Source organism: Cheilinus undulatus, linkage group 11, assembly GCF_018320785.1.
Source record: "Cheilinus undulatus linkage group 11, ASM1832078v1, whole genome shotgun sequence".
NCBI lineage: Eukaryota > Metazoa > Chordata > Actinopteri > Labriformes > Labridae > Cheilinus > Cheilinus undulatus.
This window is the reverse complement of record NC_054875.1, coordinates 45026669-45042604: the sequence shown is the minus strand read 5'-3', so window position 1 is coordinate 45042604 and position 15936 is coordinate 45026669. Positions and strand designations below refer to the sequence as shown.

At 40.2% G+C, this 15936-nt stretch overlaps 2 protein-coding genes across 6 annotated transcripts in view; one reads left to right on the top strand and one right to left on the bottom strand.

The window, feature by feature from the left end:
• The window catches only part of lima1a (LIM domain and actin binding 1a), a 60113-nt gene extending 48076 nt beyond the window's left edge, over positions 1–12037 (top strand). For all 5 annotated transcript variants that reach the window (XM_041798882.1, XM_041798884.1, XM_041798886.1 and 2 more), the window contains 6 exons: positions 2075–2169; positions 8607–8672; positions 8835–8886; positions 9257–9324; positions 9412–9545; positions 10407–12037. In XM_041798882.1, the coding sequence (XP_041654816.1) occupies positions 2075–2169; positions 8607–8672; positions 8835–8886; positions 9257–9324; positions 9412–9545; positions 10407–11394 (1403 nt within the window). In that variant the 3' untranslated portion in view covers positions 11395–12037. The remainder of the gene's footprint in view (positions 1–2074; positions 2170–8606; positions 8673–8834; positions 8887–9256; positions 9325–9411; positions 9546–10406) is intronic.
• spryd3 (SPRY domain containing 3) overlaps positions 2124–15936 on the bottom strand; it is a 117955-nt gene continuing 104142 nt past the window's right edge. The window contains exon 12 of the mRNA XM_041798889.1: positions 2124–2250. Within this exon, the coding sequence (XP_041654823.1) occupies positions 2233–2250 (18 nt within the window). The 3' untranslated portion in view covers positions 2124–2232. The remainder of the gene's footprint in view (positions 2251–15936) is intronic.

Sequence of the window (15936 nt, the reverse complement as noted above, 5' to 3'; positions counted from 1 at the left end):
AAAGAGAAACTAATGTAAACACACAAGGCATATCAATATATATAACATGTTTAAGCACACATGCCTACATGCATACATGTGTGCATATCCATACATGCATTTATAAATAGGATTTACAAACCCAATTCTAAAAATTTGGGGCACCGTGTAAATGTCAATCAAAACAGATGCAATGATTTCCAATCTCATTAACCCATATTTTATTCACGATAGAATATAAATAACATTTTAGCATTTCGTGAAAAACATCAGCTCATTTTGAATTTGATGGCAACAACACATCCCGAAAAAAGGAGAGACAGGGCAACAAAAGGCTGGAAAAGTAAATGGTGTCAATAAAAAACAGCTGGAGGAGCATTTTAAAACTAATTAGGTTAACTGGACTGGGTATAAAAGAAGCATTTTATAGAGGCAGAGTCTCTCAGAAATAAAGATGGGAAAATCTATGAAAGATTGTGGAACAATTTCAGAAAAATGTTCCAGGTAGAATTACAAAGATGTTAACCGTCCCACCATCTACAGTTCATTATATCATCAAAATATTCAGAGAATCTGGAGAAATCTGCACAAAGGACAAGGCTAAAGGTCAATAGTGAATGGATGCTTGTGATCCTTGGGCCCTCAGGGGACACTGCATTAAAAACAGGTATGACTCTGTACTGAAAATCCCTGCATGAGCTCAGGAACACTTCCAGAAATCACTGCCTGTCAACACTGTGCCATTCAGAAATCCAAGTCTGAGCTGAATCAAGAAAAGAAGACGCCATATGTGAACAGGACCTAGAAACACCTCTGGCTTCTCTGGGCTAAAGCTCATCCTACAGCTTGTTATCATGGCACTGTTCAAAATCTCTTATGGTATGGGGTTGCATTAGTGCCTATGGCGTGGGCAGCTCTAACATCTGGAAAGGAACTATCAATGCTGAAGAGTAGAGAAAGGTTTTAGAGCAACATATGCTCCCATCCAGACAACGTCTCTGTCAGGGAAGACCTTTATTATATAAACCACATACCACACTCATCACAACAGCATGGCTTCACAGTCAAAGAGTCTTGGTGTTAAACCAGCCAACCCACCATAAATGCAAAATCCAACAAAGAAAACCCAGGACTGTTGAACAGTTAGAATACTACATCAGACAAGAATGGGACAAAATTCCTCTCCTAAAACTCCATCAGCTGGTCTCCTCACTTTCTCAAATGTTTACAAACTGTTGTTTAAAGAGGGGATACTACACAATAATAAGCATGGCCCCGTCCCTACTTTTTTAAGATTTGTTTTTGTAATGAAATATGTTTTATGTTCTATTGTGATTCAAATGTGGGTTTATGAGGTTTGAGGGTGATTACATTCATACATTGTGCATGTATTCACACAGCCTTTTTGGAATTGTTCTCTTCCTTCTCTTGAAGCTAAACAATTGTTCTTAACCACAACCACTTTCCCCTGAGCATATCGTCATTTCCTCGGGATGGATTACATCCTCCCCAGCAGAGAAAATCTCAGAAGTGACGACACAGACGGCCGTGGAGCCGCTGTGATTAGCAGACGGGAAGAGACTGAACGCCTGTTTTCCCTCCAACGCCACACACGACTCCTGACCTCGTGTTCCTGTCCACAGCCTGCATGACTAACCGGCACATTCTGCACTCAGCATGAACCGCCATGAGTGGAAAAACATAAATCGTCATGGGGGATAATTGTCTCGTAATGGAGAATTCCCCAAACTTTCCCAACAATTAGAGTGCTGTAAAGAGAGCAGATGCTGTAAAACTGAATTAGTGATGTTACAGGCTGGAGGAGAATTTAGAAGAAGGTCTGGAAGGATAAAAATCTTCTAGGAGTGATTGTATTGATGGATGATTGTGTAGTATTCATCTCTCAATGGGACATTATGATGATATAACTGCAGGATCAGAGCGACTAGAGCAACAAAAGACAAATACACAATAAATACATCCTAATAGAAGAGGAATTGTATAAACCATCTACAAACATGGAGGTTTAACTGTCATGTTTCTGCGCCATTTATTTACCTAATTTTTTTCTTATTTTGTGCCTTTGTCGATACAGATGGAAGTCTTGCTGAGTCCACTCCTCTCCGGGACAGGATGGCTCTCTACCAGGCCGCCATCGCCAAACAGGATGTCTCTCCCTCTTCAGTCAATGTGAGTCGGATTGTCAATCATTCTCCAAACAATGTGTTTCATAACTCGAGCTCTCTGCAGTCTCTAGTCTCTAGTCTTCTCCTGAAAGTGGAGACAAAAAAAAACAGAGTTCCTTTGAAGTTTAGAGGGAGCTACTGAGAAAACACTGAAATCAACAAACTTTCTTCAACATCAAAATGACAGCAGTCATCACATGTTGATGGAAGAGAGTTTTTAAATTTTGAATGGTGACAACTAAAGCAATGAATTAGACAAACGAACAGATTGTGGAGAGGAGGATGTTGATGCTAGAGTTGTGATTTTTTTAAACATTTTTTGCACAAGGCACACTTTCTTCATATCCATGCAAAATCATATCTCAAGTTGCAGTATGACCCATGGTTGAAACACAGTGTACACCTTGACATGCCTCCCTCCACCATTTGGGAAACTAAATTACATAAACAAATGCTAAAACTTTTGTTTTTGCAGCCAAATTTTTTGCAATACCCGCCTTGATCACAGTAACTGATTCAAGCAATCTGCTGTAGCCAATCCAAACTTTTTGTACCTGTTTACAGTAATTTTTGCGCCAAATTCTCCAAAATATGTGCATACTAAACTAAAGCACAGTGAAAAAAATACACAAAATACCACAGAAAAATATAGCTGTCTGTAGAGGCTGTCTTATTTTTTAATGTTTTGATACCTTATGATTCTATGGGGTTTAAAAGTGTTAATCTTGATCACTGATAGAATCCAAAATACCAGTGTAAACTACTGTGCTAGAGCATTGCTTCCAGCACACATGCGCATTCTGGAACTGCTTGCAGTGAGCACGGGAGAGCCTTTTTAAGTGCTTTTCTCCCTCGTAATGAAAAACTTATGAATCAAAACAAAACGTCAGTTATCATTTGGAAATACGCCTTATGCCTGAGGTTCACTACCAATCTAAAGACTCTAGCTCATCATTGTACTCTGTATGGTTGAGTTGGTTGGCCTTCACTGACTAGTCATTGACTGTGTTTACATGGACTTGAGTATCTCAGTTATGAGTGTCACACCGGTTTTTATGATATTTAGGATGCTCTGAGCACAGAGAAATCCCTGGTTACTCATATCCCTGTATGTTATTTTTAAAACTTAACAAGGTAAGTTTGAAATTTATTGAAAAGGTTAGATCACTGAAGATTATTTTGGGCTTTACTCTGTTAAATTCCAACATCACATTGCAGAAATGGAATCCACCTCGTTCCTGCAACAGGACGGAACAAAACTGAACTAATTGACATTAAGAACATGTTCTTACAGGTACAAAACAACTGCAGGAAAGAGACTGAGAGGATGGCAAGGAGTCAAAGAGATTACAAATGAATAGGCTTATATAACTTTATGTTTTATATTATCATGACCATAAGGCGATTGTAGTAATAATAATTATTATTATTATAAATCACAACAAAAGTTTGACAGAGATGCAAAGAAAGAGCGAAGTAATCTTCCAGTCGATTTAATTCGCTTAATAACTGTTCTAGAAATGTCACAATAAAAGCATGTGAATACATAGGTACCTCTAAGTGGGCCTGAAAAAGATTAAGCTTTTATTTAGAAAAGTACACTGAAAGAGTCATCATTTCTGGACTCTCTAGACTGTGCGGGATGCATGCTGAGTGCAGTCTCCATCTTCAGCTCACAGAGCTTTCATTGCCAGTAACTTGTAGCTTGAGTGGCTGATTTCTGTCTCCACAGTAAACTACGCTCACGTTTCATTTGTGGCTGAAAAATTAAACTGTTCACTTCACATTTTATGTAAATATGGTTCCCTTTTTCATGAAACTGCAGTCAGTTGACAGACTGATCTGCTGTAGACACAACCACCCAGTTGGGCAGAGCGGACCAGCTGTTCGTCTGCCACACAGATGCAGTATTTCAGAGTATCTGAAGTTAGAATAACTTAAATCAAAGTCACACCTGTGCAGGTAATCTGCAGCAGTCAGGAAACAGGATACGGCATGTACATAGCACAGTATGCTGCTTTTTTTCTAGAGTTCTCCAGGTAGCAAAACCGGGTTTCTCTAAACAAAGATACTGGAATATCCTGGTTTCTGAAGAGGAATACATGCACAAACAGAAACAGGGATACTCAGGCCTATGTAAAGTCATGGAAGCTCCAGTCTTCATGCTGGGATTCAGTCACAAACTCATGTTTCTATCCGTCCCCATGTCTTAAAGGGTAAAAGGAGTTTAAGGAAGGCTGCCTCTGCAGACTGGATCAGAAGCTGATCATATTGATTATTACTTACATGCCTAAATGCACTGGCTCCTGATTAGATATTTGCATTAATGATTAGTTGGGTATATCTTAAGAAGTGATTAGTGAGTGTACTCTTCAGTGTTACACCAGTGAATCTTTTCAGTGATCAGAACGTTTTTTTAATCACACAAGTACTGAAGAGGCTCTGTGAATATACTCAAACCAAGGCTGGGTTGCAGAATGAGAAAAAAGATCTCCAAACATCAATTCATCTGTTTTTCCCGCTTATTATGGTGACAGCAAGTTTAGCAGACAGCTGTAGACATCGCCCTCCCCAGCATTATTTTCAACACCTCCTGGGCGATCTCAAGCTGTTTGCAGGCCAGAAGGGAGAGATAGAAGTTCTGGGTCTCCACCAAGGTCTCCCAGTCTTGTCAAATGTCTTCAGTATCGCTGATGCGGCACCGATCTGTATCTACCAGCCATTCATGAAATACGCTAAAAACTCGCTGTGTTTGTACACAGCGCTCAATCTGTTTAAGGGGAACTAAGAAAGTGTCCTGTCATGGTTCCAGTCATTTTGGCACCAGGTAGCGTTCGTGCTTGGCACTCCGACCTTTGCCTCAGCTGACTTCTCTCCTCCGATCATGTCCTCACCTGAGAAGAACAGAGCCTAATCATGAACGATGGAAATAGCCTCCCTGATTGAGGCTGACTCATCCTTTGCCAGCAGGTGATCCGGATCGTGCTGCTTTTTTAGGGGCTTGGTAAAGTTCCCTGGAGTTGTGCGTCCGTGACTTTGAGAGGGCGGAGCTTTGTAGAACACAGGAGGGATGGGGAGGGATTTGATTGGCTGTTAAGTGCAAAGGGGTCATTTTTCTATCAGGATTCATATTTATTCCAAAGCATTGCATAGAGGCGCTGATGGCCTAGCACCTTGGTACTCAACTCTGACCCCAAAAAGAGCCAGCGAGGTCTTTTTCAGTCGGTCTTGGATATGTGCCTGGAAGAACATGTGGCAAAAAGTGCTTTTATTTTGAAGGATGTCTCCATTTCTTAGTTCTGTAGTTACATCTCGTGTCTAAACTGTGCCTTTTTTATGAAAAACATTGGCTGTGGTGGAAAAATGTAATAGAATAGTGTTGTGATTCATCGTAAGGGAGGTGTTTGCTGGTCCTGACACTGACAGCTGAACCACTGGTCTGGAGGTTAGGTTGCTCACCTCGTACAGAGCTGGTCTTCTAATTCTGATCTGATCTGTGGCTCCTTTCCTGCATGGCATTCCCCACTCTCTCTCTTTCTGATTCTGACACCATCCACCCTCCTGTCCTCTCCAAATAAAGGCAACAGCCCCAAAATAAATCTTGTAGCTTTAAATGAACGATTAAAAAGTCCCTATTAAAAATAAGAAGTTTTAGAACATTATATGCTAATCAGTCCTTCATCACTCTTCGTTAGAAGAAGGTGGACACTGACACTCTTAAAAACTTACTTTCTAGCAGAACTGTAGCTCTTTGAGACAGATGTGGCTCGGTTCATTAAAACTTGAGTCCTGGTACTGACGCAGGCGTGGAAACTGGTCCAGTGGATCTTAAAGTGGCAGTTAGCTTCCCAGCGTCATCAAGGAGCCCTTGAGTTTCATGTGCGGCCCCTCTCCCTGACATCTTTCTGTTAGTGCATGTCCATAGGATCCAGTCTGTTGAGGGATTGACTCTTCTTGTCCTTTTTCTGCTTCTTTTTTTACTCCATTTCTTCTCCTGCTGCCTCCTCTGCTTCTCCTTCCTCTTCATCTTCTTCACCTCCTGTTGCTTTGTTTTGCACCTTCTACAACGTCTGCTTCTTCTACTGCTGCTGTCTGGTTAAATGATGAATTTAAAACGCTGACAGGATTCTTCTGCACTTTTTCAATGACATATATTTATATAAATGCAACTCACAGGAACACTGTGAGGCTCATAGTAAGGATTGTAAAATGTTTCCATACTTTGATGCTTTTTGATGCAACTTGTTTAAAACCATGAAATATTTGTTATAATTGCTTTTAACAAGTTAAAAAATAAAGTTAATCACATAAATATGCTGTGATTAATTATACATTTACAAAATATTACTATTTATTTGTGATTTGGTTTGAGGTAAAATAAAGAAATCTTTCCCAAACTAGAGTTCTTAAACTCTGTTTAGCATCTCAGCTTAGTTTTTATGGTTTGTAAACAACAATAACGTAATTCTCTGATTAACACCGTTCATAAATCAGCAGACAAACACATCAAGTACAAAATGAAACTGTTTGCCTTGAAGCCTGTCATCTTCATCAATGTTGACTTTCTGCAGTCTCTGGCGACCCTTTTAGCGATTGCATCAGTTAGCTTAGTTGTTGTTTTGTTGACGAATCTGCTATTCTCCGTTGGCATAGCTTGACCACCACAACTTGATCCAACATTCGGCTTTGCTTTTTATCTGAACGTCCCCTCTGCAGCTTTTTAAATCTAAATTTGCCGTTAAACAGACCCGGTCTGTCTCCTCACTCTCACCTCTTCACCCCCAGACACGTAAACATCCACGCTGGAGGACTACGGGAGGAAGCTGTGGTCAAACTTGGTCATATGATAAATTTTCAAACATGTGAAGGTTTCTAGATTTATCATGGGTGTTAAAGAGTTAATGTTAACAGCCCTAGTTAATTTCATGATCTTAGGACAGTATCAGTGACAAGTGACAGAAAGGTCAAAAGTCTACATTCTTTTGAAAAAACCCCCACAGATCTTCAGTGATGATTTTTTACCTACTCAGCTTATTTTACATAAAATACGGGGCTCATACTTTCACTTAACGCAGAAAATTATTAAATATTATCTTATTTGAATCAAGTTTTCTATTACTATTCATTATTATGTCATTTATTTTTTGCTCTGTAAGAATATGTCACAACAACTGGAGAAGAAGACACAAGGGTGGAAGAAGTTGGCAGAGCTACATAAGGTTGATAGCATCATGAGCAAAAAGAGAGAGAGCAAATTTTGCAAACAAATATGTGATATTTAGATGATGTGCAAGAGTTAGACAGCTTTTTTTTAAGTAGGGACGCACCGATGCCACATTTTTACAGGCCAAGTACGAGTCCTTACATTTTGGTTTTCACCGATACCGAGAATAAATATGAGCACTTGATGATCTCATCACTGAACTTGAAACAATTTTTAAAGTTTGTTTTACTCAGACATCACCAAGTGAGGTGAAAATGTAGCCATGCAGACGTAAGGCAAACACTTTGGCTTGGTATTGGCAGTAGTACTGGTATCTGTGCACCCTCAATTTTTATCATCAAAAATAAGAAATTATCAAAAATTTGGAGACTAGGACTTTGTTTTTGTTGCCATGGTATCAAAATTGGTATTAATATTATCTGAACTATTTGTAAGGTCAAATCATTTAGAAAAACTGATACCTTACCAACCTGAGTTTGTGGAAGAAAAGAGAAGACCAGGTGAAGTTTGAACTGAAACAGTGAAATTCAACAGAACTGGCAAAAAAACAGAACCATGTACAGCTCAGAGAAGAAGAGCTTTAAAGCGATCGTCTTTGCAGTAGAAAATTTGAGATTATCGTTATGTTGTGATGGTAATATCAGACATGAAAGTTTAAACTTAAACCTGTGTGCTGCTGTTTTCAGGTGTTTTTATTCTATTTCTGAATCAACATCTTGACAACAAAGATCGTGTGAAGCTGCGCTTTACAAACTCTAAAAAGTTAAGGCCTTTATCAGGCTGCCAGGGTTTAACAAATCACATTATTGAGTTGCATCACAGGAATTAAGAATCCAGGGTCAAGGTACCAAAAATCTGATTAGTAAGAATCAAACAATCAAGGCAGGAATAGATCCTGGTTTTAATCTGTTGCTTGGGAGTTTCTGAACGTTGAGAGTTGAAGCCTTCATGGAGCTGAATGACTCCAGAGCCAGATGTTGGAACTTTCTCACACACCTGAGAAACAGCTGTTTTAATGCTTATTTAATCCTGTGTATATAACTTTTCTGTTTGGCGCTGAAGCTTTCTAGTAGACAAGAGGAGACGGAAAGATTCTCATCATAAAAAGCAAAAAGCTCAGATTGAAAGGAAGCCCAAACAATCAAACCAGAGATACATTAATGAGCCCTGAGGGTTGGCTGTTATCGTATTAAATCTGAATTGTTTCTGTCTCTCAGAGCGACCAGCTGGATGGTTTTGGAGGGAAGCAGAAGGAGAACGTTCCTCCATGTTCCCTGGATCTGGTAAGTTCAGACTTTTTCTGCTGATTCTGTTTGTTTGAATGATTTAAATCCTTGTAAACTATTTTTGTCTTTTAAAAGCCTGAAGTCAAAATAAAAGACAGTGATTCATAACTGCTGACTAAAACTAAAGCATTAATTTGTGCTCTTTGCATCTTTCTGCAGAGTCTGGATTCTGAACCAAACAGCAGGAAAGTTTTCACTGCAGAGAGCAACGGTAATTAACTTTTATTTACTTTGTCTTTATGTGACTCTAAACAACAGGAATTTCTCCTGCCAGGCTGACCTCAATTTAACACAACTTTAAGTAGCTGAGGTAGAAAGCTCAGGGTAAAAGTAAGGGTCTGCTATAATTATCCCTGAGTTAAGATTTATGTTTTAATGTATTCACAGCATCGGTAGCTACATTAGATTTAGTGCCAGTTTAATTTTTCTCCACTTAAGAACATGAGTTGATACATTTCTTACATTATAACTTTAAATGTTGATGCTCTGGATCCAGACTGGAGTAGAGCATTAAAACAAATTAAATAGCTCCATCTAGTGTCCAGAATATGTCGCTACAATTTCTCACTTCTTTTCTTCAGGTTCTACCAACGGCACGCCGTCATCGTCCAATCAGAGAGATTCTTCTCAGGCCAAGTCGACCCCCAAAGTGAGTCCTCACATCGAACTCACTCTCACACAGAACCATAGGGTTTTTTCTTAAATGTTAACCTTTATTTGTGTTTTTTGTGTTTAGAGCTTCAAGCTGCCGGCGAGGGAGACGTGCGTGTCGTGTCAGAAGACGGTCTATCCTCTGGAGAGGCTGGTGGCCAATCAGAGCATTTACCACTCCTCTTGCTTCCGCTGCTCACACTGCAACACCAAACTCAGGTGAGGAACACACACAGTGACAGGTGTCTGAGAAAGATGCTGAAGAGGGGGATTACTGAGGGTTTACAGGTGTTTAATACACTTTTGTGACATGTAGAGCATAATTCTTAGTGCACAAATCATCAGAAATGCACTGAAGGGATGAACAATTCAGAGATTTTTGTCTCAGATGAGTAAAAATAATCCAGATCTCTAAAATTAGCTGCAATCCCCATTATTACAAGTGAGGCTGGATGGACATGGATAAAGCTGTGCTCTTTAATGCCAGTACTCATTGCTTCTATACAACCAATACAAACAGGGTGAAGACATCCCAGTCCACCTCAGTATGCACTCTGAGCTATCAGATGTCAAACTAGGATGTGCCAACAAAAACCATCAAGGAATATCACTAGTTATCAAAATGCAAAAATAAAAACAAACAAACAAAAAAATGCCTGTTAAAATGCACTGTACAGTGTAAAAGCCTAAATTTCCCTTGAAAACTCTCAGCTGAGTGCTGCCCTCTTGTGCCAGATCTCATAAATAACACCCCTACTGGACCACTGAATCAATGCAACAGGTTATTGATCACCATTCCTGCTGAAAAGCACCAAAGATTTGAAATAAATGTGGGCATTTGTAGTGCAACTGTTTCCTTTCAGTGTCCCTCCCCTTTGTTTTCTGATTCCTTTCTATTTGTCTGATTTTGAAGGGGTTTTGCTGGCTGTAGGACAAATTTCTCCTTGGTGATAACAAACGTATTATCAGTGCTTAATCAGAAAAGAATTTAAAGAAATGCATAAATATATATATTAAGGAGAATGATTTTTCACCTTGTTGGAATTGTTTTTCTAATTTCCTTTTATTTTCTGTCTCTAGTTTGGCGAACTACGCCTCTCTGCACAACAACGTGTACTGTAAGCCGCACTTCTGCCAGCTGTTCAAGGCCAAAGGAAACTACGACGAGGGCTTTGGACACCGACCTCACAAGGAGCTGTGGGAGAGCAAGAACGACAGCGTGGACTCCTCCCCTCAGTCCAGCACTCAGACCAAAACTAAGACCCCCATGTCAGAGCCGGAGAGCCCCAGTGTGGAGGACTCTCCGCTGGCTAAGGTCAACATCCTGATGGCCACCATGGAGGCTCTGGGTCAGAGCTCGGCAGAGAGGACCGAGAAACCCCCAGAAGCCCGCAGGCTGAAGATCTCCTGGCCCCCACGAGCAGAGCAGGAGGAGACGCCCAAGTCCAGCGATGGGGGCTCCGCTACCAAACCCATCCGGGCCAAGTGGCCCCCAGAGGATGACTTCCCCTCCTCCCCGACCGAGCAGAGAGGAGAGTCACCCTGCCTGCGCCGCACCTCCTCCCTGAAGGAGCGCAGTAAGCCCTTCACCATCGCAGGAGGAGCCGCTCCTACACCTGAGGCCAGAAAACAGACCCCGCCTCCTCCTGAGGACCCCCATGAGCTCAGTCCCGAACCCGCCTCCATGGAGCTGCAGCACCATTCCTCCTCTGACAGCCAGACCCCCACTGAGGACAGCTGCGTGGACGTCCTGACCAGCTCTGGAGACGAGGAGCAGGACGGGGAGCCGAAGATCGAGAACAATGGCGACGCTCCTCCCGCACAGGAGGAGGAGATGGAGGAGGACGGGGGTGTCCTGGAGGAGGAGCTAACGGATCTGAAAGGCCAGGAGACGCCCACAAACATCTCCTCTCCCGAAGAGGCCGAGGTCGAGGCGAGCCGATCGTCCCAGGATGTGGGATTCTGGGACAGCGAGGAGGTGGACGACAAAGAGGAGGAGCAGGAGGTGCTGACAGTGGAGGAAATGATCAAACGGAACCGATACTACGACGAGGAGGAGGACGTATAAACGGATGAAGCAGCCATGGACTCTTAGAGACTCTTCCTCTTTGTTTCTTCTTCTCTTCTCTAAACAGAGTCGACTCTTTGTGCCTCTTTCTAAAGCCATTCCTCCTCCGTCGTTTTTACAGAGCAGTCAGAACCTCTAGCTCTCACCATGTTTTTAATATTCAAAAGAACGCCCCATGGAATAAATATTTTTAGATCAGAAATGTCTGTTAGCTGCAAACACAGAGGACCAGTTTTATAGTGTGACTTTTGTAATTTCCTGTCATCATTAAACGCCTCCTAATCTAAAGACACTTTGAAGAACCCGTACTGTGGTGTTATCACACCAGACTAGGGTTTACCTACGGCTGATGTAGCCCTGGTCACTCGTCTGGCCTTTAATGAAGAGCAGGAAGATGAAATGTTTGAAGGCCTCTGTTATTAAAAAGCCCAGCACTTTGAACCTAAAATAATGGGATTAGTTAGTTTTTGTTTGTCACTTTTCTTTACAGCTGCCATTCTGTATGTACATGTCAAAAAAACACGTTTGTTTTTTAATTTTAAGAGCTATAACTGGATTTGAATAATGTTGTACTGTTTTTAAACCAGGGGACCAAATATCCTAGATTGATACTGTTTAAATAAATTGTTGTATACAAAATGAACCGCCTGACTTTGTTTCAATAATGTAAATCTGCTCAGATGTTAGAGAGCTTTCTGTCTGTATGATATTTAAAGGAACAGAGTGTAAATTAAAAATACTAGTAACAGCCAGATTCAAGATTAGGATGCTCTTTTCTTGTCCTAACTCAGTTTCAGTTATTAGGGCCCTCCTGTAGAAACGTGCAAGATGCAAAAAATCCAAGATGGTGGATTACATGGAGGGGACCCTCCATCAGTACAGGTGCATCTTAGAAAAGTAGGAAATCATAAAAATGTTCATTTTAACCTGGTAAAAAAAAAAACAATAGTTTTAAGTAGGCCTATCCAAATGAGTGTTTAATCACCTGAATATATGAAATTGTTTCATTTTTATTAACTTAGAATAAGCCTTTATATAAACAGGTGTATCTGAAGAAATCTGAATATCATGTAAAAGTTCATTTTTCCCGTGATTTACTTCAAAAAGTTTTATAAATTCCGGATTCGTCTCATACAAAGTAAAATATTTCAAGACTTTATTTTTTATGTTGATAATTACAGCTCACAAAAATCTATCTCCACTATCTAAAAACATTAGAATATTGGGAAAAGTCCAGTTTGCAAAGTTCTCCTGAGCCTTCATTCTCTCTGTGGTTCAGTTCACACAGCTGCAGTCATGGGGAAGACTGTTGACTGGACTATCGTCCAGAGCAGGGAGTCTCAACTTGGGGGTCACGAGACACTGCAAGGGGGTCTCAAGCTGAGGTAAAAGAAAATTAAAAATATCTTTTAAATTGCATGTTTGCCACTATACACCCATTTTTGCCACCTAAAACCCTTTTTTTGTCGATTTTAAACCCTTTCCACCACTTTTTCTGCCTAGTTTTGCCACTTTTAAACCGATTCTTGATCTCTGTTGACCCATTTTTGCCACAATTAACCACTTTTTACACAATTTTTTGCCTATTTTAACCACATTTCATTGTTTGTTATGCTCATTCTTGTCAGTTTATACCATTTCGGCCTATTTTTCTGCCTCGGTTAACCCATTTTGGCGGTTTCAACCAAATTTTCCACCCATTTTGCCACTTGAAGCTTATTTCAACCTCTTTATAATCCCCTTTTACCACTCTTCCTGCCTGTTTAACACCCCACTTGAACACATTTTCTTTCCACTTTTATCCTATTGCTGCCAATGTAACCCATTTCTGCTACTTCTAAAATCCCATTCCACCCCCCTTTTCACAAATTTTAGCCATATTTAACCCATTTTAATTCTGTTTTTAAGAAAAGGGATTTGCATTAATGAGAAGGCTATTTACTATGGCACAAAAGTATAAGGGTATTTTTGTTTATATGTTAATAGTGTTTATTATTCAGGTTAAATATTAAATATGGATATCACAGTTTAACTTAACAACAGACCATTATTTTGATGACCTCCATAGTCCCCCAGGCTGGGTCCCGGAAAGCTCTCCCCTCTATTTCAGGCAAATAAAACATCTCTAAGTTCATAAAATCAAGCTTCAAAATCAGGAAAAATGAGGCAGTAAAAGGATGACATGTGGGCGTGTCGATTGAATGAGCTGTGGCCACATCCACTCACAAGAAATGGAATCCTCTATGGAGCTAAATACATGCCAAAATTTTTGTTAATTTGAAAGAAAAAATGTAACTGAAAAAAATACATTTGAAACTAGAAGTGTATGGTTTGATCCTGAATTTAAAAACCCACCAAACTGAAAGTACAAATAAGCATAAGAGAAGTTTTTTCAATCTAAATATATTTTTTCTTTAGCCATGTAATTATTTCGGTTAAATAATTTATTTTCACTTTTTACTCTTGAATATACACATGTGGACAAAATTGTTGGTACCCCTCTGTTAATGAAAGAAAAACCCACAATGGTCACAGAAATAACTTGAATCTGACAAAAGTGAAAATAAATTAAAAAAAGAAATTCAATGAAAATTATCCAATGAAATTTAGACATTGCTTTTGAACTGTGGTTCAACATAATTATTTTAAAAAGCAAACTTATCGGGAGCAGGTGGCCTAGTGGTTAAAGGCGCTCCCCATGTATGCGGGCGGCCCGGGTTCAAATCCAGCCCAAGGCCCTTTACTGCATGTCTCTCCCCCACTCTTGACCCTGTTTCCAACTCTATCCACTGTCCTCTTCTTTCCACAAAAATGATGGTACCCCTAGAAAAGATTCAAAATAATGTGACCATTGGGACATGTTCAAACAAGGTGTGTCCTCTAATTAGCATCACAGGTGTCAACAAACTTGTAATCAGTCAGTTGGCCTATTGAAAGGGTGACAAGTAGTCACTGTGCTATTTGGTGACATGGTGTGTACCACACTAAACATGGACCAGAGGAAGCAAAGGAGAGAGTTGTCTCAGGAAATTAGAAAGAAAATTACAGACAAGCATGTTAAAGGAAACGGCTATAAGACCAGCTCCGAGCAGCTTGATGTTCCTGTGACTACATTAAATTTAACGATTGTAGCCAACCTCCCTGAACGTGGCCGCAGGAGGAAAATTGATGACAAATCGAAGAGACAGATACTACGAATGGTAACAAAAGAGCCCAGAACACCCTCCAAAGACATTAAAGGTGAACTCCAAGGTCAAGGTACATCAGTGTCAGATCGCACCATCCGTCGTTGTTTGAGCCAAAGTGGACTTCATGGGAGACGACCAAGGACACCACTGTTGAAAACAAATCATAAAAAAGCGAAACTGGAATTTGCCAAACTGCATGTTGACAAGCCACAAAGCTTCTAGGAGAATGTCCTATGGACAGACGAGACAAAACTGGAACTTTTTGGCAAGGCACATCAGCTCTATGTTCACAGACGCAAAAATGAAGCATACCAAGAAAAGAACACTGTCCCTACTGTGAAACATGGAGGAGGCTCTGTTATGTTGTGGGGCTGCTTTGCTGCATCTGGCACAGGGTGTCTTGAATCTGTGCAGGGTACAATGAAATCTCAAGACTATCAAGGTATTCTAGAGAGAAATGTGCAGCCCAGTGTCAGAAAGCTTGGTCTCAATCGCAGGTCATGGGTCTTGCAACAGGATAATGACCCAAAACACACAGCTAAAAACACCAAAGAATTGCTAAGAGCAAAACATTGGACTATTCTGAAGTGGCCCTCTATGAGTCCTGATCTAAATCCTATTGAACATCTGTGGAAGGAGCTGAAACATGCCATCTGGAGAAGGCACCCTTCAAACCTGAGACAACTGTAGCAGTTTGCTCATGAGGAGTGGGCCAAAATACCTGCTGAGAGATGCAGAAGTCTCATTGAAAGTTACAGAAATCGTTTGATTGCTGTGATTGCCTCAAAAGGTTGTGCAACAAAATATTAAGTTAAGGGTACCATCATTTTTGTCAAGGCTTGCTTCATGAGTTTGTTTTTTAAAATAATTCTGTTGAACCACAATTCAAAAGCAATGTCTCATTTTCAATGGTTAATTTTTAATGAAATTTTTATTTATTATCACTTTTGTCAGATTCAAGTTATTTCTGCGACCATTGTGGGTTTTTCTTTCATTAACAGAGGGGTACCAACAATTTTGTCCACGTGTGTATTTTCACATTTGAGATGTTTTTTTTCAGTCGCAGGTTTAATGTTTTCGGATGAAAATCTTTTTTTTTCACATTCAAATCTTTTCTTGGGTTCAGATTTTTTTTTTCCACTTCAGATTGTATTTTTCAGGTTCAAACTTTTGGCCCTGTTCTTGCGTGGGGGGCGTGGTCTCGACTGAGAAGGGTGTGGAATTGCGAGCGATAGCATAGCAAAGATACATACAAGAGGTAAGATAATTTAAGAAAGTTGATGAGTGTAAATCTACATATGAGCATTTACAGCAGTGATTTAAGTTATAGTTGGTAGATTGATAAGTATAATGT